At 39.1% G+C, this 24,468-nt stretch overlaps 2 protein-coding genes across 4 annotated transcripts in view; one reads left to right on the top strand and one right to left on the bottom strand.

The window, feature by feature from the left end:
• The window catches only part of pde6a (phosphodiesterase 6A, cGMP-specific, rod, alpha), a 221,754-nt gene that overhangs the window by 39,540 nt on the left and 157,746 nt on the right, over window positions 1-24,468 (bottom strand). The window contains exons 1-2 of one of the 3 annotated variants that reach the window (XM_074649017.1): window positions 6,221-6,325; window positions 5,456-5,588 (exon numbers count right to left, since the gene is read on the bottom strand). The exons of 1 other annotated variant lie outside the window; for it this stretch is intronic. The gene's annotated coding sequence lies outside the window, so the exon portion shown is untranslated. Of the gene's footprint in view, window positions 1-5,455; window positions 5,589-6,220; window positions 6,326-24,468 lie in introns of those variants that run through there. One more of the 3 variants, XM_074649016.1, reaches the window with a different exon arrangement.
• Window positions 1,760-9,765, top strand: slc26a2 (solute carrier family 26 member 2). Its single transcript, XM_074649020.1, has 5 exons — window positions 1,760-1,846; window positions 4,367-4,974; window positions 5,681-5,971; window positions 6,225-6,673; window positions 8,866-9,765. The coding sequence occupies exons 2-5, from the start codon at window positions 4,381-4,383 to the stop codon at window positions 9,698-9,700; spliced, it is 2,169 nt and encodes a 722-aa protein (XP_074505121.1). The 5' UTR covers window positions 1,760-1,846; window positions 4,367-4,380; the 3' UTR covers window positions 9,701-9,765.

The following is a 24,468-nucleotide window of genomic DNA, read 5'->3' as shown; positions in this document are numbered from 1 at the left end:
GGTTTATTAAGTTGCTTAACAGTCAATTTCCTCAATAACTCATAACTTCATCTAGAAGTACATTGTCCTATTATTTTTTTTATTATGAATTGCTAACCCTATCAGTATTAGTTGTTCAAGGTTAACCATGAAACAAGGCCTGGAGTACATACAAATGTCATCCACCCATTTACTGTATACGATGTGTCACTGTGCAAATTTGCAATATAAACTCAAGTTCGCAGTCAAAAGAAACTTGTATTAGTTCGTACACACTCCCTCCCTTTTGACACTCCCTGAGTTACCCATTACACGGTATTCATTATTGTTGGTTTTGTCATAGTATTACACCATTTGTTTTTCCCAGAGCTCATCTTATTGTATCATGTATCGCCCACTGTGGTGATGAACTGCGAACACTCTCACACCCTCTCTGAAGAATCTGAGACAGAGAATAACAAATAGCAAGAACAGAAGTCATGTGATTTGTGATACCTAAATAACCCCCTTCAGAACTGTACAGCTGGTTTCACTTGTATGGTGTCAATCAATGAGGGCCTGTTCAGAGAGCTGCAAAGCAAACAGAGCGCTCACTCTTCCTGGATACCCCATCACCAACAGTAACAGTAACATGAGTTACATGAGTCATTGGCTTATTAGACTTGAAGACAAGTGAACTGAAAACCTCACTATATTTTAGATATTTATTTAATTTCTTTATTTTCCAAGTGTTGTATTGTAGACCTGCAATGATCAATCGATTATTTGTCAACTATTACATGAATCACCAACTATTTTGATAATGAATAATTTTGTGAAATTATTCCTTATTTCATAGGCTAGTTTAGCATTTATACATTATTATTACACGGCTTTGTTGAATACTTGATTTTGATTGGTCAATCACAGCGTTTTATGGTCTGTTATTTCTTTATAACAGACCGTTGCTATGTATGACAGACCGTTGCTATGGACGCAGTTCTCATGTCGGACTCTGGCGGACCGTTTTTGTGTCAAATTTGTAATAAGTGGGATAATGCACAGCTTTCGGATTATTTGTCAACTATTAAATGAATCACCAACTATTTTGATAATGAATAATTTTGTGAAATTATTCCTTATTTCATAGGCTAGTTTGGCATTTATACATTATTATTATTACACGCTTTGTTGAATACTTGAATTGATTGGTCAATCACAGCGTTCTATGGTCTATTATTTCTTTATAACAGACCGTTGCTATGGACGCAGTTCTCATGTCGGACTCTGGCGGACCGTTTTTGTGTCAAATTCGTAATAAGTGGGATAATGCACAGCTTTCGGGTCATTGTAGTGGGGTTTCTTTCACAACAATGACCGGCTCACTGAACATTATCCCTTACTTATTACATACTTATATATAAAATATTTTTAAAAATTTCAAAATAATTTAAAAACAAAGCATTCAAATAGTGATTTTGAGTTTGAATACCATGAAAAAGCTTCAAAGCATTCGGGTCAGCCCTAATAATGATTCACTTATTCCTCAAGTAAACCTCATTGTTAGTTTACTATAATAACCACACATAGTAACTTCCTTTGCCATAAGTAATGTATTATTATTTTCCTTAATGTATATGTACTGTAGTTTTGTTATTTTTTTTGAGTGGACTACAAAGTGATGCATCTTCCCCCGCATAGACCACCTTGGTTCTCAGCAGGATATGTGACGTTGAACGCACGTCCCCTGTGACGTCATCACGCACGACAGCCGCTACAGTGTAACATGAATGTGAGGCGGATGAATGACACTCGGCTGTACATCCAGAGTCTGAACAACATACAGCCTGAAAGTGAATCCGTGAAACCGCGACTGGTTCCAGCTCAGGTGAGTTACTTCACACATGAACAACACTATTTGTTTTACCCCGGTGGAAGAGCAGACTTTTATGTTAATGTAACTTTAAGTTGGCTTAAAGTTTTCACCTGGTTTCCACGTTGACAACTTTGTTTACAATGGTGTCCATTCATCAGAGCTGCGCTGGGCTGGCAGCAGCGTTATAGCTGGTTAGTCTGCGTTAAGGAGACATTTACACAAGTAACTTAAACTGTGAACTGGACTTTTTGATATAGTTAAATTCCCTAGATATACAAACACAGCTTTCATTATAACGGTGAGCATTTAAATGGCCTGTAGGCATGAGCAGTAATCCCATTAACACCACTACCATGACTTCTCTCAGGAAACAAAACAAGTCAACGTCACTGTAATCCTATTAACCTTATGATTAAAGAACTAAATCATGCTTTAAGTCTGCAGTGAAATAGTGGCGTTACGTGGTTATTAACTCACTGTTAATGTGGATGTCAGTAAAGCACGTTTTGTCAATTTGCGAAGTAAAAGACGTCTATAGCTTAAAGTGTGATCAACTGGGTTGGAAGGTGATACTTTTGTTTTAGACTTACTATGTTATATAACGTATTATTTATCGTGCATTAGTTGGTTTCAGTTTCCACTCTTAAGTTGGGACTTTTTCACTTTCAGATATAGTGATTTTAATGTTCAGCAGTAAACTATAGGCCTAATAAAAAGTGACTTTTCAATCAAATAAAAACCCAGTTTTAACCTAGACTTTTAGATTTTTTGACCTTCAAAATGACCATATGCCAGCTTGCTGTGTGCATTTTCTTATAAAAAATAGGGACACTTGCAATAAATTATGATGAATTAAAATGAAAAAAGTATGTGAATTCACTATAAATAAAGATCCCTGTCACTAAGTAGCTCAAGTCTGTTGGTCAATGCCGTATAGCCTTACGAAACAGCAGTAAACTAGGCCTAATAAAAAACTGACTTTTAAATCAAATAAAAACCCAGTTTTAACCTATAGACTTCTAGATTTGTGACCATATGCCAGCTTGCTGCGTGCATTTGCTTATAAAAATAGGGTTAACATGCCATAAATTATGTTAAATTCACTATAAATAAAGATCCAATCACTAAGTAGCTCAAGTCTGTTGGTCAAGGTTGTATACCCTTACGAAAAAGTAGTAAACTTCAAGTTTATTTTGTGAAGTAAACTTAAGTTCAAGTATATTTCCCAAGTATACTTTATGTAGTAAGTTTACTAATATCAATGTACTAGTAGTATACTTGTAAGTGTACTACTTCAATACTAAAAAAAGGGGACTACAGTACCGTTATGTGGTTATTAACTCACTGTTAATGTGGATGCCAGTAAAGTACGTTTTGGCAATTTGCTAAATCAAATACGTCTATAGCTTAAAGTGTGATCAACTGGGTTGGAAGGTGATACTTTTGTTTTAGACTTACTATGTTGTATAAGCTATTATTTATCCTGCATTTCAGTTAGTTTCAGTTTTCAGTTGAGTTTTTCACTCAAAGTTGGGACTTCCTCAAATATAGTGATTTTAATGTTGTTCAAACAGCAGTAAACTATAGGCATAGTAAAAACTGACTTTTCAATCAAATAAAAACCCAGTTTTAACCTGGACTTTTAGATTTCTTACCTTCAAAATGACCATATGCCAGCTTGCAAGTATACTTTTCTAGAATAAAAAGTAAACTGAAAGCATACTCTCTTATTTTAAGTTTAAAAGAAGTATACTATAGATGGCACACTTGAATAAACTTCGTTTTGGTAAGGGTAGCGATAATAACATATCCTATTACATGACTTGCTATTGTCATTTTCCCTAAACAGCAGTAAACTAGGCCAAATAAAAACTGACTTTTCAATCAAATTAAACCCTGTTTTAACCTGGACTTTTAGATTTTTAACCATACGCCAGCTTGCTGCGTGCATTTGCTTATAAAAATGGTAAACATACCATAAATTATGATGAATTAAAATGAAAAAAAGTATGTTAAATTCATTATAAATAAAAGTCCAGTCACTAAGTAGCTCACGCCTCTTGGTCAAGGTTGCATAGAGATAATAACATATCATATTACATTGGTTGTTATTGTCATTGTCCTTAGCTTACTATGTCTTGGGTTTGGTACATATCAGTACTGGTATTTATCTGTCTGAAGGTCACTAATAGCGTGAGCTGAATTCTATGAATAAGAGGAAGTGTCATATCTGTATTGTGATGCAACATGAGGAGGAGGAAATATTTTTCTACCTCAACAAATTGTCTGAAATATACAGCCAGGCCAACACCCACTGCCCTGATATTTAATAGCACTCACCATCCACCACACTGCCTCTTAAGTAGCATAAGTGGTTGTTATTGTTGTGAGATGCAGATGTTAAAATATACATGAGAGCAGATGAGTTGGCATATACATAGCTATCTTTTTGTCAAAGTATTGCATGTTGTATTCAGTTGATTGAGATAAAGTTGCTATATCTACTAAACTGAACTTTATTTCTTCCCACAGATAAGAGCTCTGTCATGACTCATGCTGATGACGACTGTACTACAGCAGAGGATGGAGCCGAGAGCCCTCTCATTCTGGAAAGAGTGGAGGACGAAACACCCAAGAGCTGGAAATCCGTTTTGTCACAGCGTCTAAAGAAACACTGCTTGTGCACCCCAGAGAAAGCTAAATCCAAAATACTGGGCTACGTCCCCATTCTGAAATGGCTACCACGCTACAAGCTCAGGGAATGGCTGCTGGGCGATGCGATGTCAGGACTGATTGTTGGAGTCCTATTGGTCCCGCAGTCCATAGCCTACTCCCTATTGGCCAGTCAGGACCCCATATATGGTCTCTATACTTCCTTCTTCGCCTCCATCATCTATGCCTTCTTAGGCACTTCTAGACACATCTCAGTGGGGATTTTCGGGGTGCTCTGCCTGCTCGTGGGTCAGGTTGTGGATAGAGAGTTAGCTTTGGCAGGATACCTCACAGAAAGCGGCAGTAGTAACAGTAGCGCCGTCCTGCTGGCTGGCCAGGGGAATGGCAGCGTTGGAGTGGATTGTGATAGAAGCTGCTATGCAATCACAGTGGCAGCTACAGTTACCTTTACTGCTGGAGTTTACCAGGTAAGTGAGCGGGGCCGATATGTGCACTGGACAACACAATAATGATGACATACATCAGACCGGCACATACGGGTACTTCACTAAAAGTCAACGCTGCGCCCCCTTTCGAGGGAAAGCAAACCAAAGATCCCATAGACTTCAATGCAATTTGATGTATGTTTGGATTGGAATTTTGTCAAGTTCGTATGCATTCATCTCTTGTTATACAAACGATTGTTTCATACACATGTCTAATAATTATTTTGCGATCTATAGTGAATATTCACGTATCGTATGTGCATCAAATCTCATTCTGAAAGCCTCGGTTAACCCGCTACACAACAACGCGGCAGGGGAACGAATCGGAGATCAGCGTTTTTGGATTTATTGTTGGTACAACCAACTACACAGCAACTCTTAGGCGTAGTGTTATTACTATTACCGGTTTGTTTAAAGTAGAAGTTTGGAGACATGTTTCAACTTCTTCCGTTTACTCTCTTACCGTCTATGAGGGTCACGGGATTGGTTTTCTCCAAAAGGGGGCGTGGTCATGAGGGCCAACTCTGAATGACGTATTGCTGGTCTGATGTATATTTGTGTAAACGAATGCTTCTTTTCTCCTCCATGGCTGGCATCTATAAACTGCCACGGGAACATTTTGATGACAAGAATATTTCAAGTGTCTTTTTTTAAATATTTACTCCCGCTTTCTCTCTCTCTCTCTCAGGTGTTAATGGCCATTTTCCAGGTCGGCTTCGTCTCAGTGTATCTCTCAGACTCCCTACTTAGTGGCTTTGCTACAGGAGCCTCCCTGACCGTCCTCACTTCCCAGTTAAAATACGTCCTAGGCCTGAAGATCCCCAGGGCTCAGGGCTGGTTCACTCTGTTTAAGACCTGGTTCAACCTGCTCATCAACCTGGGACACACCAACATTTGTGACCTTGTGACCAGTTTGGTGTGTTTGCTGATACTGATACCTACCAAGAAGCTCAACGACCGCTTCAAAGACAAGCTAAAGGTAAACAGACAGACAGTTTATTTCAGATAATACTTCCTCCTGACAAAGATTATAATCAAAAGGTACCTGTTCCATTTGTTCTCGGGTTACAACTATATACAATATAGTGAGGAGGATACGAATCTGACCATGACCAACATGTCCTAAAAGGAAAAACTCTTGACTTTCCCTGCCACCCTTAAACAAAACTTTACATTTGTTGTAGAATAACAAAATGGCTATAATTGTGTGTTATCGTTTTTTCCTTACCCAGGCTCCAATTCCCTTCGAGCTCTTTGTGGTGGTAATTGCAACAGTGGCTTCTCACTTTGGCCACTTCAACACTGACTACGGGTCGAGCGTGGCTGGCGACATCCCCACGGGCTTCCTGCCTCCCCGTCTGCCGATGTGGTCTCTGATCCCCAACGTAGCCGTCGACGCCTTCTCCATGGCCATCGTGGGATTCGCCATCACCGTCTCATTGTCCGAGATGTTTGCCAAGAAGCACGGCTACACGGTGGACGCCAACCAGGAGCTGTACGCCATCGGCTTCTGCAACATCCTGCCGTCGTTCTTCCACTGCTTCACCACCAGCGCTGCGCTGACTAAGACCCTCGTCAAGGAGTCCACAGGGTGCCAGACTCAGGTATCTGGGCTGATCAGCGCCGCTCTCCTGCTGCTGGTGCTGCTGGTTATCGCACCGCTCTTCTATTCCCTTCAAAAGTAAGCATACTATATAATTAGTTCATTGTGATTGTTGGAATGACAACCGGCATCAATAGCTTCTTGATAGTGCTATTTATTTTCACATTACTAGCATTGTCACTTGTAATTGTTATAGTTGAAATCATATCAAAATAGAACATATACAATCACAGAATGGGAGTGATAGAATAAGGAAAATCAGCAGATTAGCCATATGTGAAAGGAGGTCGAGAGTAACTGAGGAGACCCTGAATGTCTCAGACATCCAAGCTGTAACCTTTTCCTAAAAATAGTACCTACTTCTGCAAAAGCTGGTCAGGGCAGTTGTGCCTGCTCTACTTATTGCAGTTATTTCACTCTGTTGTAAGAGTCAGTATTTTATCTGTGATCTGGAAAATGCACGTTGAAGGGGAATCGTAATTATAGAGCACACATTACCAGCCACATGCAATAAAGAGCCATGCACATGTTGGTGCTGAACGAACACGTGACGTTCAATTATTGAGCCCAGGTCGATACATTTTTCAAAAAAAGACTTCACATTACAGCGTTTCAGTTTGTTTTAGGATTCACGGGTTTCTTCCTAGTTCGCAGGAATGCATCAACTGGTGCCTGCTGTTCTTATCTTGTTTGCCATGCAAAGAGGTTTCAAGGGTAGACTTAGACAAATACAGATAGTTCAGGGTGAATGCCGACTCTTGCTCACTCTGCAGAAGCTATTAGTTCAAATTAGGGCTGTCAAAGTTAGCGTGATAACGCGATAACGCAAATTCATTTTAACACCAAAAATGTTTTTAACGCATTGACACAATGTGATTTTTATGTTGTAGCAGGATCAGTTTCAAGGCTAGAGTGAAGATACTGGTATCATATGAAACTAGAAAAACCTGAGGAATCCAGTGGCATCAATCACGTCATACAAGCTTGTCAGGAAGGAGGTTAAATAACGCTCCAAACCTCTGACCTCAAGATACAATGCAATGATAACATATTATGAAATGAGGAGCATAAATAATGATGAAGGAAAGAGAGAGTTCATTGCCAACTAGATAAGGTAAACATGACTTTTCACCCGAGACGTGAGCCTTGATCACTGTCTATTGTGACTGCAGCTGATGACTGCTGTTGATTAGCTTCTACGCTGGTGTGTTATCTATGGACACGCCCAATCACAAACACGCTGCTTCACTGATCATAGGGAATGTCTTCATCAATGATGTCACACATCTGCTGATGCCAGATTATGTTTTTAATCATTGTTCCTTTTCTCTCTTATTATCCCCTCTCTCTTTTTATTTGTGTATTCGCTGTCTTGAGCTGATTCTGTCTGGTTCTCTCAATATCTCAACCATGGCCCATCAGTGATTTTTGCTTCAAAAACAGTTTTGAATGGCAAAATATTACATTGGCAATTTAAAAACCTTAAAGCGAACAGAAGTCAAATGTGTCAATTTTACGTTTTCATATTGCAATGTGAAGTTTGGAGTTTTTTTAACACCTTGTAGCTTTCACTCTTCAGAGTCCTGACTAATGCCTTGTTCAGACTACACAATAGTTTATTGGTTACGATGGTCACTATGTCAGATTAGGCGATTGAGAGTCATAAATTCTTGTCGTGACTTGGCCGAGAGACTACACTTCGGTCCCCGACCAATCATCGCTTGTTATCTTTCACGACGTGCGTGATGTCATCAGGAAGTAAGCTTGATGCTAATGGAAGTAGCCTACTCACTGGGGGGGGCTGAAAGACCTCTACTACGCCAGCTTTTTTCTTGATTCACTCTGTTGTGGAAGTCCCTCAAGGAAACATCACAAATGCTCGGGTATTGTTGCCATAGCTCCACAAATGTTTCCTCCCTTCCACAATTCCACCTCACAGCACCATCATTCCTATTTCGCTTCGCCTTTGTTTACAGTTGCGGTTACAGCAGATCGCTCTGTGCTCCTATTGGTCAAAGTCACAGCCATGACGGAACACGTTGTGGACACGTCGGCGTCAGTTGTCGTCTACTGTGACACACTTCACAGGATAAAACGATTGTTACGCACGACACTCAGTCGTTTCCGATCCGAGCAGACACCCTTCGACGGCCGTGTTGGGCTATATCAGCTGATGTTGTGTAGTCCGAACCAGCTATAAGTGCTTTCTACCATGAGTATCACTAAGTCCTAACCATTGCCTTTTCCTGGTGGTTCTTTCTCCTGTCCAGATGTGTACTAGCCGTCATCATCATCGTTAACCTCCGTGGAGCTTTACAAAAGTTCACCGACGTTCCCCGCATGTGGCGCGTCAACCATGTCGATACCTCCATCTGGCTGATCACCATGGCAACCTCGGCGCTGGTCAACACGGAGCTAGGTCTCCTCGTGGGGGTTTTGGTGTCAGCCTTCTGCGTCCTCGGCCGAACCCAGAAAGCTCAGGTCCTGGAGCTCGGCCGGGCCACAACCAGGGAGCATTACGAGGGCCTGTCGTCTTACCGCGGCCTTCGGACGCATCCCGGAGTGGCCGTTTTTAGATACGAGGCTCCAATTTATTACGCCAACCAGAGCTTGTTCAAGAAATCTCTCTACAAGTGTGTAGGGCTCGATCCTGTGAAGGAGATGACCCAGCTCATGAAGTTCAAGAAGAAGAAGAAGAACAAACTTCAGGAAGGAGTCCCAAATATAAAATCAGCGGAGACGGATGGTGCAGGTAAAGAGAATGAGGCTGAAGCTGGAGCGACTATCACCTTGATGCTCGACAAGAAATCTTCCGGTAGCTTACGCAGCGTGGTGATCGACTGCAGTGCCATCTCGTTTCTAGACACTGCTGGAGTGAATGCTCTGAAAGAGGTCCGCAAAGACTATGCAGAACTTGGGGTCACGCTTGTCCTGGCCCAGTGTAATACCTCAGTACTGGACGCACTGGAAAGAGGGGGGTACTACCCCGACAAGAAAAAATGTGATGGAGGAGAGGACAAAATCCTATTCTTCACCATCGCAGACGCCGTCCGCTATGGCCAAAGCCTGTCAGCTCCTAACGGAGATCATGACGACAAATGCTAAAGAGTTCTATCTATCCAAATATCTTTGTTTACATGTATGCAGATGCACATCTCACATAATACAATCCAATGTTACATATGTGCCTTGTAATGTTACAATAATTGCTGAAGTGCAAGTATCCCACATTTCCTACATAACTGCTGCAGTTAGTTATTTATTTAATACAGTTTCAGCACGTCTTCCTCATAGCAATGGAGCCAAAGTGAATCTGTACGTCGCTTTGAGCAACATTTTCTCTTTTTTTGCGTACAGACAACCAAATGAGTTTATGAACCCACCAATACTACCTGCACAGGGTTATTTAGAGTCACATCGTAAAGGCCGTTACACACCGGTGGTGTTTTTTTTGTAATCGCACGTCAGTATATTTTTTTCGAACTGTTATTTTTGTCTGAAAGTATTTTTACACAGAACGTGAATATTACGCTGCGAAAAAGCTACGTAATAAAGATATGGATCTGTTCCGAACCAGGAGGGCAACGTTTATTACTCCTTTCAACCTTGACAAAGGCAGCGCAGACCAGATCCAATCCCTCCGTTCTTACATTTCACAATAAAAGCCCTAGACATTTAATATTCGCAGGGCGAGTAGTTCGCATTTTCATGTTGTTTATTCGTCACGCCCCTGATGTGTAAAGGCCTTAACTCAATTTGAAATGATCAACCTTAAATTGAAAATGTACATCTAATGTAAGGCTTTAAGAAAATATCAAAACACATTAGTATCGCAATGTTACGTGTTGTGATACTACATCGATTCTCCAAAACACTATTGATTTTTAATTAACCTCTTAAAAATCCGACAGCCGCTATTCGATCTTTTGGAGGTTTTAGCGGGCTCAGTTTTAAAGCTAGGGTGAAGATACTGGCTTCATATTAAACTGCAAAACCTAAGGAATCTAATGGTAACCATTTTCAAGAGGTCCCTTGACCCACCGGTCTCCCCTTTTCAGTCATGCCCACTTATGCTACTCCCATGCAGTTTTGGACAAAAAACAAATGTGTTATTTTTGCCTAACATGGTATATTTCTGGTGTGTCTTATACTATGACAGTTTTCCCAAAATCAGATTAAAAAAAAATTGCAATATATCACCTTGCTTACAGTACAGCAATATATCACAATATATTGAATCGTTACCCCTGTATCATGATACGTATCGTATCGCCAGATTCTTGCCAATAACAGCCCTAAACTCACGTGGAGGTACAATAGCAGTTTATTTTCTAAATCTACTGTATAACATTTTTAACAATCGTGTCACAGTTTTTAAATTCAACTTTGTGTCCTGTGGCTGTAAACGTTTATTTTATTTCACAGCAACTCAAATTTTATATAATTAATAATTTTATATAATTATGTCGTCCTAAATCGCAACCCTGAAAAAATGTGGGAAATCTGGCGTTAACGGTGATTCCTTGGGGCAGATCGTGACTTTTGTAGGTTGGGATATATGCAAAAAAATGAAACGGTTTGTTATTTAGAAATACTGTAATAAGGGAACTCTGTATCAGAATTTCAGAATTTTAGTTTCACTTTATCTGGGGCCTCACAAGTAATCATTTGAAAGGTCTTCCTCTCAGATTAAATGTATACTGTACAGTTTTTCAACAACATAAATGATAGATCAAACTCCCACACGTTGTCCTCATGAATGTACTGTAATTAATAGTAGTCCATAATGCGGTTTTCTGTAATTCCAGTTATAACCAAGGGAGACGTGGGTTGTTTTTGTCCTGTGAGAAAGGCTTGGTCATGTTTACAAAGCCATAAATCAGAAATTAAACACTGACTGTTGACTGAATGGAGTCTCGAGCAGACAAACACCAGTAGAGTTTCTATTTGCCGCCCTCTTGTATTGTACCTGCTGTGCCTTTAGTGATGCATATACAGTGCCTATATTGTGCAAATGTGTATATACTGTACTGTGAATGTTTTCATATCAGGTCCTTTGACGTATGAATGCCAGTCACTTTTTACTGTTGTAACTGGACCATATTTCTCTTTCTTCCATTCTCATGATGTACAATCTTGTTACAACTTTTTGTAAAGTGTAGTCAGTTATTTCATGAGAACAAAGGTCATGTTTTTGAAGTGGAGGATCTCATTTTGGAACAGATCTCCTTTTTTTATAACCTGGCAAGCCTATACTGTTACTTTGATGTAGTACGTTATGTTTGTCTACAATTCATGTACTGACTGTTACTATAGTTTGGTAAACGGTTTTCTGCAGTGAATGCCGAATGAGATTTACACCAGAACAGCCTTGTGTTTGTTTTGTTAAATTCAGTATTGAATTGTACCAGTCAAACCTCAAAACTAACTTTCTTTCTCTGTAAGAGATTGGCTCATCAAACTGGAAGCCAGTTTCTTATTAAATAAATTATTATTATTTAAATTACGGAGTCCTTTCATTTCTATTTGTTGTATTACAGGAATGCTCAGGGTTGGCTACACGATGATGTGATTGTGTTCTTAGTTCTGTAGAGCTTTCGACCTCCAGTTACCGACCCTAGCTTTAAGGTGGATCAGCTATTCTTGTTTTAGTGACAAGTCGCTCCTCCGAGTTTTCTACTTAACTCACATTTGTTGGACCAGAAGACCACACACAATGCCGTTTGTTAAGTAACACAGAGTGTACACATAACTTTTGTTTGTTAACGAGAAAACTCCACAGGTCACCTTTAAACAATGTCCCAAATATTACTGCAGGAAAGACAGGATGTCCTAGTCTTAAATAGCATTTGCCTTTGCTGGAGGGTGTATGAGGTTTGGGAGACGCACTGTTGAAAGTCAGGCTTAAAAAAACAAAAAGGTGTTCTGGATCTCGAGGGAATTTGTCTGCTCGAGGACTAAATACTGTTACAGGGGACTGAACGGGTCATCTGAGTCGAGGGCAGTTCAGATTTAGAACTCAGTCCTCATTAAAGCCTTTCATGAGAACTTGTTTTAAAAGTGATTATTAAATGTGGTCCCCTGACTGTGGACTTTAATTCACAAAACAAAGTCAAGAGGACAGAGTGAGTTTTCCCTTTCAATTCAAAGTTCTTTACATTTATGTGTAATTCAAAACAGTTTGAACTGCCTTGTTGTCGAAAGGTGCTATAGAAATAAACCTGCCTCTCCGAAACATAATAAGGAGAATGATACCTTTAGTGGATAAACTCTGTATGCTGTCTACATAGTACAGTTAAACAGTTAAAGTTCACATTCATTATTTTCTTTAACAAAGTAGTGACACTATTGTATGACTCTACTGTATATTTCAACATTCTGTTATCCTGTAATTAAACATATTATATTGTAATATATTGTAATATATTTAGGGCCGTCAAAGTTAACGCCATAATAACCCATTAACACAAATTAGTTTTAACATCACTAATTTCTTTAATGCATTAATGCAACTTGCGATTTCTAGGTGGTAGCGGGCTACAGAGAAGATACTGGTATCATATGAAAGTAGAACAAACCTCCCTTTAAGGTACAGTTTGAACAGATCCAAAATGTGCAATTAATTTGGATTAACTATGGACGATCATGTGATTAAATGCGATTAAATATTTAAATCGATTGACAGCACTAATATTAAATATATGCAAAATATATCAGTACAGTGTTTTTTTGTTCTTTCACAGATATGTCTTACATTTAGAATATGCTGAACATGTGTTTTAATATGTGCTTCCATTTATATCATAGTATCTTTAGTAAATAAAAATGATAAACTATTGTTTTTGTATGGTCTGAAGAGGTATTTGTGATTGAACAGCATATTTTGATTCTGTGCGTCATAAAAAAAAATCCATCATTCGTCTGTCTTACTGAATTTATGTTTGTAATTTATTATAATTTGTTATTAATAGAGGATTAAAAGCCCCATTGTCAGCCTAAAAGCACAGGACTATGAACTGTAAAGGTCAACTGTCATCAACTGAATGCAGCTCTGTGTATTTACAGAACACGTGTGAGGACTTGCACTTCCTATACAGCACCTTTGCCTACAACCATTGAGCCCTGCCCTCTTAAATAACATCCGCTAATCCATCTGAAAAGAGCTCGGAGACACTGCCACACCTGTCTCACTACAATACGTCAGTGGAAAGTCGAATTCCATGTTCATGTTTCGCATAAAATGTACTCAGGATTTCAACTTGAGTGGGCACAGCACTCCAAAATCAACAATCTTATCTCGAGACGTCGTCTGAACGGCCTCTCCCTGTTGCCCAATCCCAATGAATCTGTCCATTTCAGGAAAAGGAGGCCTAATCCTCCTCATCAGTACAGTATTAACTCACTCCGGTTTAAATCGGTCTATAATAAATGTATGAAAATAGCTACTTTGGCAAGCCATTTTCACATTAATAGCTAGACTGGATATGTATTGCAGATATTCATAATTTAATTCAAAATTAACATCCCCGGTTTCCACAATGACAATCTTCCAATTGCAGATATCCACAAATGTATTGTGGATATCCAAAAAGATAATAAAATGTCAGAATGGCTCAACTCAGTTTGGACTAGTACCAATTGGATTATAATTTAGATATCTGAAATGTGAGTTCAGAGGTGACATAATTATTCCTAGGAAAAATGTCATTGTTGATATCTGAAATGTTCATTTTGGCTAGGAAGAATTAAATTACAGATATCTGCAATACATATTATCCAGACTAGCTATTAAACGTTAAAACTGCCACATACTTTTTAAGGATTTAAAGATATCAAGGGAGCTCGGAGTAGAGCCGCTGCTCCTTCACGTCAAAGGAGGCCAGCTGAGGTGGTTCAGGCATCTGATCAGGATGACTCCTGGACGCCTCCCTTTGGAGGTTTTCTGGGCACGTCCAACTGGTAACAGGCCCCGGGGTAGACCCAGAACACTCTGGAGAGATTATATATCTTGTCTCGCCTGGGAACGCCTCGGGGTCCCCCAGGAAGAGCTGGAAAACATTGCTGGGGAGAGGAACGTCTGGAATATCCTACTAAGCCTGCTGTCCCCGCGACCCGGCCCGGATAAGTGGAAGAAATATATGGATGGATTGATGGATTAAATTTAGTTTTGACTAGTACAATCAAAGTTGTAGATATCGTGAAATACAAATTCTACTAATATGAATGTTGTGGATATCTTTAATCACCATTGTGACTAGTGAGAATACAACATTTTGACTAGGAGAAATGCTATTATGGATATCTAAAATGTAATTACAGATAGGAGTGTGGTTCGATTAAATGTTAAAATGGCTTGATATATAGCTGCAGAATTGTTGCTACTTAATGACTGGGAAGCTGAACTACACTGGAAAAAGCCAAACTGAGTGCTGATGTACTATTACCACCCAATTTTTAACAAATTAGTTAAGATGTAATGGGTTTTTTTCCCTTGTATTTACAGAGTATATGAGTATATATGAATATGAAGACGACTGTGACATGACCAGCTTCTTTAAACTGAAATATTGAGGGCTGTTTGATATGCACAAGTTTTTAAGACTTGGTCTCGGGACACAATAAAACTTGTTTTCGATTTGCAGTATATTAGATATGATCTGTTTTTTTTTTTTCATAGCTTCTTTTCTCCAATATTCTCACTGCTATAAAATGGTAGCGGTATATTTTTTATAACTGTGTTTATATACGTAGATACATGAAACAGAGAGCATATAAAAAGGAATGATAGCTTTGTTTTGCTGCAGGATAAGGTGTTTTATTGTAGTAAAAGTGCTTTTTAAAACACTGTATAGCCCATCAGCTCCTGAAATTCATCGTCCATTTCTTCTAAAATATAGGAAATGTGTTCTGTAGAAGTATTTGTTCCATATGTTGTTGGTGTCTTTTGTAGCTGCCTGCAAAGTGTTGATGAGATAGAGTTAACATGTCATTACGTATATACGTATACATCAGGGACCGCCTGTTATTACTCCTTCAATTCCCAACCTGCATTTCTATCAGTTCCTTACTACTGTACTGGACTTACTATTGGAAGTTCTGCTGTTATGTCCGTGTTTAGACACATATATGTATGTAGATTTAAAGTTGAGTCTAAAGTTTTAATGTGAGCGTAGCTAACATCACAATAAGCTGTGCTGTTCTGTAATCTGTAATGTAAATTTATATTTGGGGATTTAGCATGCACTCACATTGGTATAAACTTAAATAGCATTTTGTTTCACAGTTACTTTACATTTCAAACTACAAATAGTGCTGACATGTTCGTATGAGGATTGTAGGTAGTCTTCTCTGACTCTAAATCACAGTGACATGATTAACCTTCTCTCTCATGAGCAATAATAAACTTGAGAACTTAATTTAAACCACATTGTGCTCTTGTTTTCACCCTTCGCCTCTCATTAAGACTTTCCCTCGATGACAAATTACACAGGACAATAGAAACACAGGCTCCAGATAAAAGTCAATGCCGGTTTCAAGGTGAATGAGAATCGTTGAGGGTTAAGTCAATAGTTGAGTCTGGCTCTCTGAAATCCAAAATAAAACATTATCAAGACAAAATATCCAGGACCAAGGGGAAACACTACCAAGTGTCTGTCCTGGCTCTGATGCAATGTCAAGGCATCACTGAATTAACTCATGAGAACTACATTATCCAGAGGTATGTAATCAAACTGTAGTTTTGTCATACCTTATAGCTCCTTTATGACAATTTGTGACAGCTTCTGGCAGACAACCACGCTGACGCATGCTCAAAGGGGATATGACGCCTTTGACAGGCAACCAAATGAAACGCGCCTTTACCTTGATTAAAATTACAGATTTCTCTAGGTTTGAACATTGTTGGGAACATTTAGGATAATGTAAGTACACAACTCAACAAAATATATAACACAGGTCTATGCGTTTTAGACATTTTAATGCGGAAAAGTTACATACAGTATTATACCTTTAAGGGGAAGTCGAGTCGGGTCGGGTCGGGTCGAGTCGAGATAATGACATGTTGGCCTGTGGGGGCGGTGCTCTGACAGACAACTGGAGTGCTGGTGAGCACAAACCTAACAGGGCAGAAAGACCAGTTATTCTTCAATCTTGTGTTTCAAGGTTCAGCGACATTCATGAAAATCCCCCCAGGCGAGGAAAGGTATTGTGACAACCCCTCCAATCCACTAGGTGTCCCTATAGTGTGATTCTTAGAACTAATTTCCCCTTATAGTTGAGACTAGATCCTGGTAAAGATAGAAGTTATTCACAAAGCATCTTAAGAGAGCTCCTGAGGTGAGAAACTGTTAGGAGTACAGGAGAGGACTTTTAAAAGGCTTAAGAGTTTCTAAAGCGGTGGAGAAAATGCGTTATAAAACATTAAAGTATGGCTTACAATTTATTCAACAGTGCTGTGCATTACATTAAACAGTGTTCATAATTACACCACGTCTTAATAGAGACCTAATTCTATGCATACATTTCTCTACTACCTCAGTGTCCTCTTTTAAAAAACACATTTTTATAAAATGGCTTTTAATTAAAGTTTTACTTTTTGTTTTATGCTTTTATTCATTCTTAATTTTTTGTCTTAACGTCTATGAAGTACATTGTAAACTTGATTTATGTTGCGTTTATGTTGCAATGATCGGACCGTTTCACTGTTAACTCTGCAAACAACTGTTTAACTGTAATGGGGTTATAAAAGGGCAGATACTGATGTCAATGCTTTAGACTGGATATCAGCATTTTGTGCCAATATTATTTCTACATTTTCCATCACAAACATTCATTAGTATCCAGTGTTTCCCCCTGAATTACCTGAAGTTTCCTGTCACTTAGAAAAAGCTCATGAAACGGCACTTCATCATGAAACACTAAAACAAAGGCCATGTGTTGTGCTTTGAAACACCTTGAAATGACTGGATCAATTGGCTAATGTAGTCTTTATAAGGCAATAGACAAAACAAGACTGCGTCCGAAATCGCATACTATGCACTAAATACTCAATAGGTGTATTATCGTTCAACATACTTTTGTGTGAATAAACAGTAGTATGCATCTTTTTGGGGCGCACTGAACTGTAATTACCACATCACCTCCTGAGAGCCTCCTTGCTAGTTAGAGATGTGTAACCATGGTAACCTGTACCAACCTCATGTGACCAAATAATGAATTATATATGAACTAATTACACCTAGTGTAATATATTTAAGTAAGTAAGTGAAAACTTATACTCACACTTGAATTGAAGCGTTATTGACGTTACAGAGCTGTCCGTCAACGTCTGTTATGTACGTTGTCGTCACTACCGCATTGAATTGTGGGATATTTATGCTTTGATCGCAACCCAAGTGGCCAATATTTAATCAAACATTAGGAAATTATTCTATTTTGTTCTACAATGCTGCAGTAACTTTAAAATCATTTAAACTGTACTTTTTATCCTGGTCCTTGTGGCTTTAACCAGATGATAAGAGGACCCTGCCTGACAAGAGAAAATACAAAACATTAATGAGCATTTCAAGGTGAATGAGGATCCTTAGATGTCCCGTCTGTACTCTGGTGCTTTAGTCAATAACCAGTCTGACTCTTTGTAAACTTGTGGAGGAGATAAGAGTTTAGTCATTAGAAGTTTTGGCCCTTCCTTTATCTCCTGCTCTCATCTTCTTCCTCCCTTTCATTCTCCTCATGCTCATCTACCACTTTCACTGAGGGTGCTGCACAGGCGATATATTTGAACTATTTTTTTAACCACGTGTACATGCAGCCCTATCTCCTAAAAATTACGTTTCCATACAACGAAACTCATCAAATACGTTTCAAGGGAAATGTATTTTCCCTGACTTATTTTACCTTGTGTGCGTAACTTAAATAATGTAACAAATGTACTTATTGTAAGCCAAACCATGGTCTTTTACTAAACCTAATCGAGTTCTTGTTTTGTTTTGTTTCAACTGGCAACATTAACTCCAGTATAAAACTGTGACTGTAATCCAGGAGAAAATATGTTTCCTTTGAAACGTAATTGAGAATGCAGTTTAGTTGTTTGGGAATATTATTGTGTAGGAGACAGGGTTGGTACATGTCTGTGCATTTCAGCATGCTTTTTACCCTAGGCCTCCACACATAGCAGCACAATTAAATGCAAAAGAGATGAATCACTGAGTGCTTAGGACGTCTAGCAGAAATGATAGATTTAGAATTTAGTCTTTGTTATCTTGTGTGTACAAAGAGTGTTAATGTGTTTTCTGAATATCCACATAATCAATCGATTTGTATCATGAAGAGCTGGTGTAGTAAGATCTCAATAGTTAAGAAGGAATGTTTGAAATACTCTTTCAGGACGGAAACAGTGTGATTTAACAGAAGGGATAAAAAAAAAAGAAAAACATGACATGATAAATATGTCAGAAGATGTAAGACTTGCATATAGTGTTGTATAGAGTCTCTGGTTTAGGTTGGTGTCGGCATGGTCTGCACTGTGAACCACCAAAATCAGTGACTTTATTTTGCCACCAGAGGGCAGCATTGACCAGGAAGCCGAGGAGAATTTGGTGAAGAATAAAGTGATATTGAGACTGCTCAATGATACTTCTTGCTTTCAATATTAAACATTTATGTCAGTAAAAAATCTGATTTCTGTGCATTTTCACTCCTCCCAAAAAAAAACAAGTCAAGCGCAACACTGGAGCAGAAAAGAGGTTCTTGTATTGTATACCTTTTATGTATGTGGATTACTTTTAAACCTTTAAACTGATATTAGTTGTGATGTTGTCTTGTCACACTTTTTTTTTTTCCTGCCTTGATTCTGTCACCCTGAACCTTATTCTAAATCAATTTGTTCATCCCTTTGGGTGCTATATACTTTACATTATTAAAAACCTGTTACACTATTATTGACAGACATTTTAAAAAATACGTTGTAGCTCAAAAATAAACCTGACTCACCAGGAACAAAGACTGTGAAAAGCTGCAGAGGAAAGAAGGCCATATCAGTCGTTTCCACGCTCAGGACCAGTTCAGTCCAAGTGGAGGTCTTTCCAATGGGGTTGATACTGAAAACAGAGCAGATCAAGTCTTAACACCAGAGATCAACAAGAGATGCAGTTTGTTTTTCTGCCAGCTTTAGAGGAGAGATGATTTGGGGCTCTTGGGATAAAACAATAAATGAAATAAGTTGTATTATTCAGAATAACTGCAGAACTTCTCTAACTATAGCTGATTGTCCTCTGTATGCATGCATCCTGCAGCTTAATCAGGTAAAAAAGGACAGATCGGTGGAGAGACCTGTTTTTCTGCAGAGAGGTGAGGAAAGCAGAGGTGATTATAGTCTCTTTCACGGCTTGTTGCCTCTCCCAAATTGCATTTACAGGGGAATGGCGCCTGTGTTGATTGGTACACGACAGAAAACTCCAGCACGGGATGAAGGGAGCACATTTACACTCCATCTCACTTCCAGTCTGCATATTTATTATTATCACCAAATCCCAAATGGACTTTCTTAATGGAGAATAGAGATGAGAACGAGTGTTTCTTACACTGGAGGTGATGCAGGAATTATTCTAATGTGATCCAAAGTTCATTTACACCAAATTAAACTCGAGGCTTAAGACTTTCTATACCACGTTTTTAACTTTTCCAATTGGTTACCAAAAGCACTTTCCCTTTATGTTAAGGTATTTAATAGATACTTATTGAGAGGCTAAAGGGAGACCAAAATATAAAAAGAGTAATTTGTTGAAATAAACCATAACCAAATCTCAGTACCATTATACAATAATTGTCCTCTCTTCTTTGGAAAAACTTCATTATTGAAATTCGGATTAAAATGCTTCAACAGCAACACCTGCAGGGCAAGAAGAGAAAGGGCAGTTGGTGTGATGTGGTGTTGGGGGGCAGAGGAGGACAGAACAGGACCTCTTACATCAATTTAATGTACTTCATTATTTCCATGCAAATCTGTTATTGGCCAAAACATGTAACATGTAACATGATGGTCCAACGGAGTACGTCCTCCATATCCAATCAAAAAACAGAATACAATATTGATGTTGGTCCACTGATGATTTGCAAATTTCCTCTTCAAGTCTTTACCACGGTATTGTACCTGAGTGTGAGGAACGGTAGTCTGCCACGATAATGCTCAAGGTGCTTTTAGCGTGCAATAAGTACGCCTTTCTTGTCATTTGTACCCAATGTATCCTGTACTGACTGCAATGTAAATGCATGCAATGACACGCACAAAGCGGCGTACAAATGACACGCGAAAAGGCTAATATGCATACTGATGAGACGCGGAATATCTGTGTAATGTCGTGGTATTTATATGCGCCTTCCTTTGAGACCGGGTTGCTTAATTAACAGAGAGGTCTTCTATATGCTGGATAGTTGATATACTGGTGTTTTGTAATTTTATAAGGGATAGGATTAGGATATGTACAGAGAATATTGTTTGGAACTTTTAATATGATTTGTGTTTGACAAGATGTGGCATGACCATTTTTCCAAAACGGAGTGTAGTTTGACATTGTTATAGCGCCACAAACCTAGAGAGTCTTTTTTATTTTTATGCTTTTGTTAGAGAGATGACAGGAAATAGGGAGAGAGAGAGAGAGACAACAACATTTTCTGGACGGATTCAAGCTTGTACACCACTAGAGTGCCCTAAACAGACGGGGTGGTATGAGGACTAGTTGATCTTTCCTGACTCTCTGTTGTTACGCTGTTTTAAGGGTATTATGTATCAGGGAGATTTCTCTCTTTCCTCTCCAAATCCTATTTTCCGAGGTCACTAACCAGGTTAATATGATTGAATGAGGCCATTGTAAGGTCAAGTGTTTGCAACAACACATTTTCAGATAATGGAGGCAGGAGTCTGGGACAATGAGATGCTTCAGTGGGAGCACAGTGGATTTGAAACGACGCCTGACTACAGATCAGCAGCTTGTGGCCCTGCTCATCTCTATATTTTCATCTTGTTGTTATTTGCGACATGAACAAAAGCCGCTTCATCCTATAAATGCCACGACTTTACACTGCTTCTATTTCTGTGTTTGCTTTTCTACAGACAGACAGAGAGGGAGGGAGCGAGGGAGGACTCCGGGAAGAAAAGCTCATGGATAAAGCACTTGTCATCCAGAGGGATATTATTTCAAGTTGTCAAAATCCCAATGTTCTGTGAAGGGACATTTCTATATTTCACCGAGGTTTCAACAGAGGAAGCCAAGGGGCATTTTGTGTTTGGTGTCAAAAACAGTTTTATCAACACTTTCTTGCATCAGCTCGACTTTCTTTCTCCCTAAAAATATATTTTTTTTCTCAGATACAGCTGATAGATATGGACTGTCTATATTTCCACCAAATAAGGAGCTGTGTTCAGTAATAATAATGAATTTAAAATGTAGGTTACACCACAAATTTTCAAATAATTTACCTCAAATAATAATAATAATGTGATAGAAGGATGGAGCTTTAGTTGTACGGGTAGTTTTCTGATACAGAAATAATGTAAAAAGTGCAAAATAACTGATATTAGAGCTGAGATGTTCTCACATAACAACAGCTATATGCAAATAATTGTGACTGTCTGGTTTGACCTGCCAGGAGCACCAGATGGGTGGGTTTGGTTTCACAGCGTCAGCACAATTCACATGGTGTCAAACAGTGTAAGAAAAGCTGTCAGTCACAGAGGTGTACACTACAAGTGCCTTTCACAAACCTCGCTCTAATTGGGTTAATATTCTGGCAAACATTGTGTTGATCTAACTGGGTCAAACTCCAACAGGTTGGCTTGTTAAAGGATCGGTTTACTCAAATCCCCAAAGAACAGTTCTCACTTACAATAGAACCATGCAAATAGTTTTAGTTTTATATGACACAAGCCGCATACAAACGAGCCTGCTTTTCCAAAAATAGCATCCAAATTAAGATCACAGTTAAAAGGGACAGTGTGTAGGATTTGGTGGCATCTAGTGGTGTAGTTGCAGATTGCAACCAACTGAGCACCTCTCCTCTCACTCCTCACTTTCCAAGGCAAATTTGTGATAATCGGTGATATAAATCAAATTGACTTGACCTCAACATTTTAAATGCTAACAGTACCGCCCCGCCGGGCCTCGCTCCTCTCAAGCTCCACCCTCTTGTCCACATCTGGTCACGTCCGGCTCCAAAAAAACGAAGTAACGACGCACAAAATGTCAAACTCAAGGCTTCGAAATGGTAGTTCACAAACCAATGGGTGACGTCACGATGACTACGTGCCACACAATAGTAATTCTACAATAGTCCTTCTGTCTGTACCTGTTGCTGAACATCCCTCTGATCTCTACAAATTCAAACAGAACTTTCATTGTGTCCATTATGCACAATATTAATTCTGAGCCATGATTGGACTCACTAATGTGGCCTGAAGGGAGTTGGAGGCGACGCTCTGTGCTGCAGTGGGCAGATGGCGTGGAGGAGGCCGAGGGCAGCGACACACACGGACAAACTCACACTCACATACATGAACAAGTGACACACAAACCCTCTCACATGCATGATGACCCTTCTGAGCCCCGACCACCACACCGAACACAGCGCTTCATCCACTGACTGAAAATTAATGGATCACTGGATTAGCTGGGGATCACACACACTCGCTTTCGGTCGACCACCAGAGGCTCTGAGAGCACATATCAGCCAAAGAGTGACAGTCGGTGTGAGCTGGCTCGACTCTCTGTCGATGCCTTTGGGATGACATTAAGAGGCCTCAACTTCCTTCACTGCATACACAAGATCAGCAGCAAGAGAACATGTTGGGTTAGTTTATTAAACGGACACTTAACTCCTGCAGGTATCCATGGAGAGCAGACTCATTTGGTTTTACTTAAAAAAAGGAAACGCCATACTTTCCAAGAGAAAGTGAAGATGCCTTTATTTGTTTAAACACTTCTTCACTGCTGTATCGTCCCCATCGTCTCCATTACTGTAGATGCTACATGTAGCACTCTTCAATATTTATAAGTTAATTGCCATCAACAAATAATTAAACCATGGTCAGGGTCAACTTGTACAGTAACTTATATCTTCACAAGTGGTTTTAAGACCATGCCACAAAGACAATCTTTGCCTGTCCGTCTTAGTGACTGCTCTAAATACTATACCCCTTCCACCTTCTCACTCAGAGAGTTTACAGCTTGTATCACATTGTCGTTTCCATCACTGCAACAGATGAATGGTAATAGGGCAGGCTGTTCTCATACGCCGTTTGTAGCTATACCTACGAAAAATGATGCACTATAATTCGTATATATCCCACAAAATGTATTTGTGTGTAATTCACGTAATCATGAACCAGGAAGTATAAAGAGCAGCAAATGCCATGTAGGTAGGAGATCGGGGTGGGTCAAAAAATAGCAGAACTGCGTCCAAGAGACCGGTGTTCGTGTCCCGTGTGAAACCAAAAGTCAACATTGATTTACATATTTGTCACGTAACTTGCGTACTTAAGTAACGCCACTTCTGGGGTTATTTTAACCCAAACCACGATCTTTTCCTAAAAGTAACTAAGTAGTTTTGTTGCCTTAACCTAACTAAGTAGTTTCCTGTGAAAACAGAAGTTTATTTTGAAAAGATTGTATGCATGTAATGGAGTGGAAATTGACACGTGTCGCTGGACATTCGTAGGAAAAAGCATGAAAAATTAGGAATAATTTTTCGTAAGATATACAAACCGTTGTATGAGAATTATGTTGAATAGGAGGCTATGATGTCATTTATTTTCTTCGTAAATACTTGATTTCTTGATTAAAGTGCAATCTGTCAATAAAACCAATGAAACAACATGTATT

The sequence above is a fragment of the Sebastes fasciatus genome, chromosome 10 (genome assembly GCF_043250625.1).
Source record: "Sebastes fasciatus isolate fSebFas1 chromosome 10, fSebFas1.pri, whole genome shotgun sequence".
NCBI classification, from domain to species: Eukaryota; Metazoa; Chordata; class Actinopteri; order Perciformes; family Sebastidae; genus Sebastes; species Sebastes fasciatus.
Note: the sequence above shows the minus strand (reverse complement) of the source record. Positions and strands in the feature narration are given on the sequence as shown.

Excerpts from the sequence above, each read along its gene's own strand:
- slc26a2 (XM_074649020.1), top strand. The coding sequence starts at position 4,381 with ATGACTCATGCTGATGACGACTGTACTACAGCAGAGGATGGAGCCGAG. Across the intron at positions 4,975-5,680 it reads TTACTGCTGGAGTTTACCAG|GTGTTAATGGCCATTTTCCA; the intron begins GTAAGTGAGCGG and ends TCTCTCTCTCAG. Across the intron at positions 6,674-8,865 it reads CTCTTCTATTCCCTTCAAAA|ATGTGTACTAGCCGTCATCA; the intron begins GTAAGCATACTA and ends TCTCCTGTCCAG.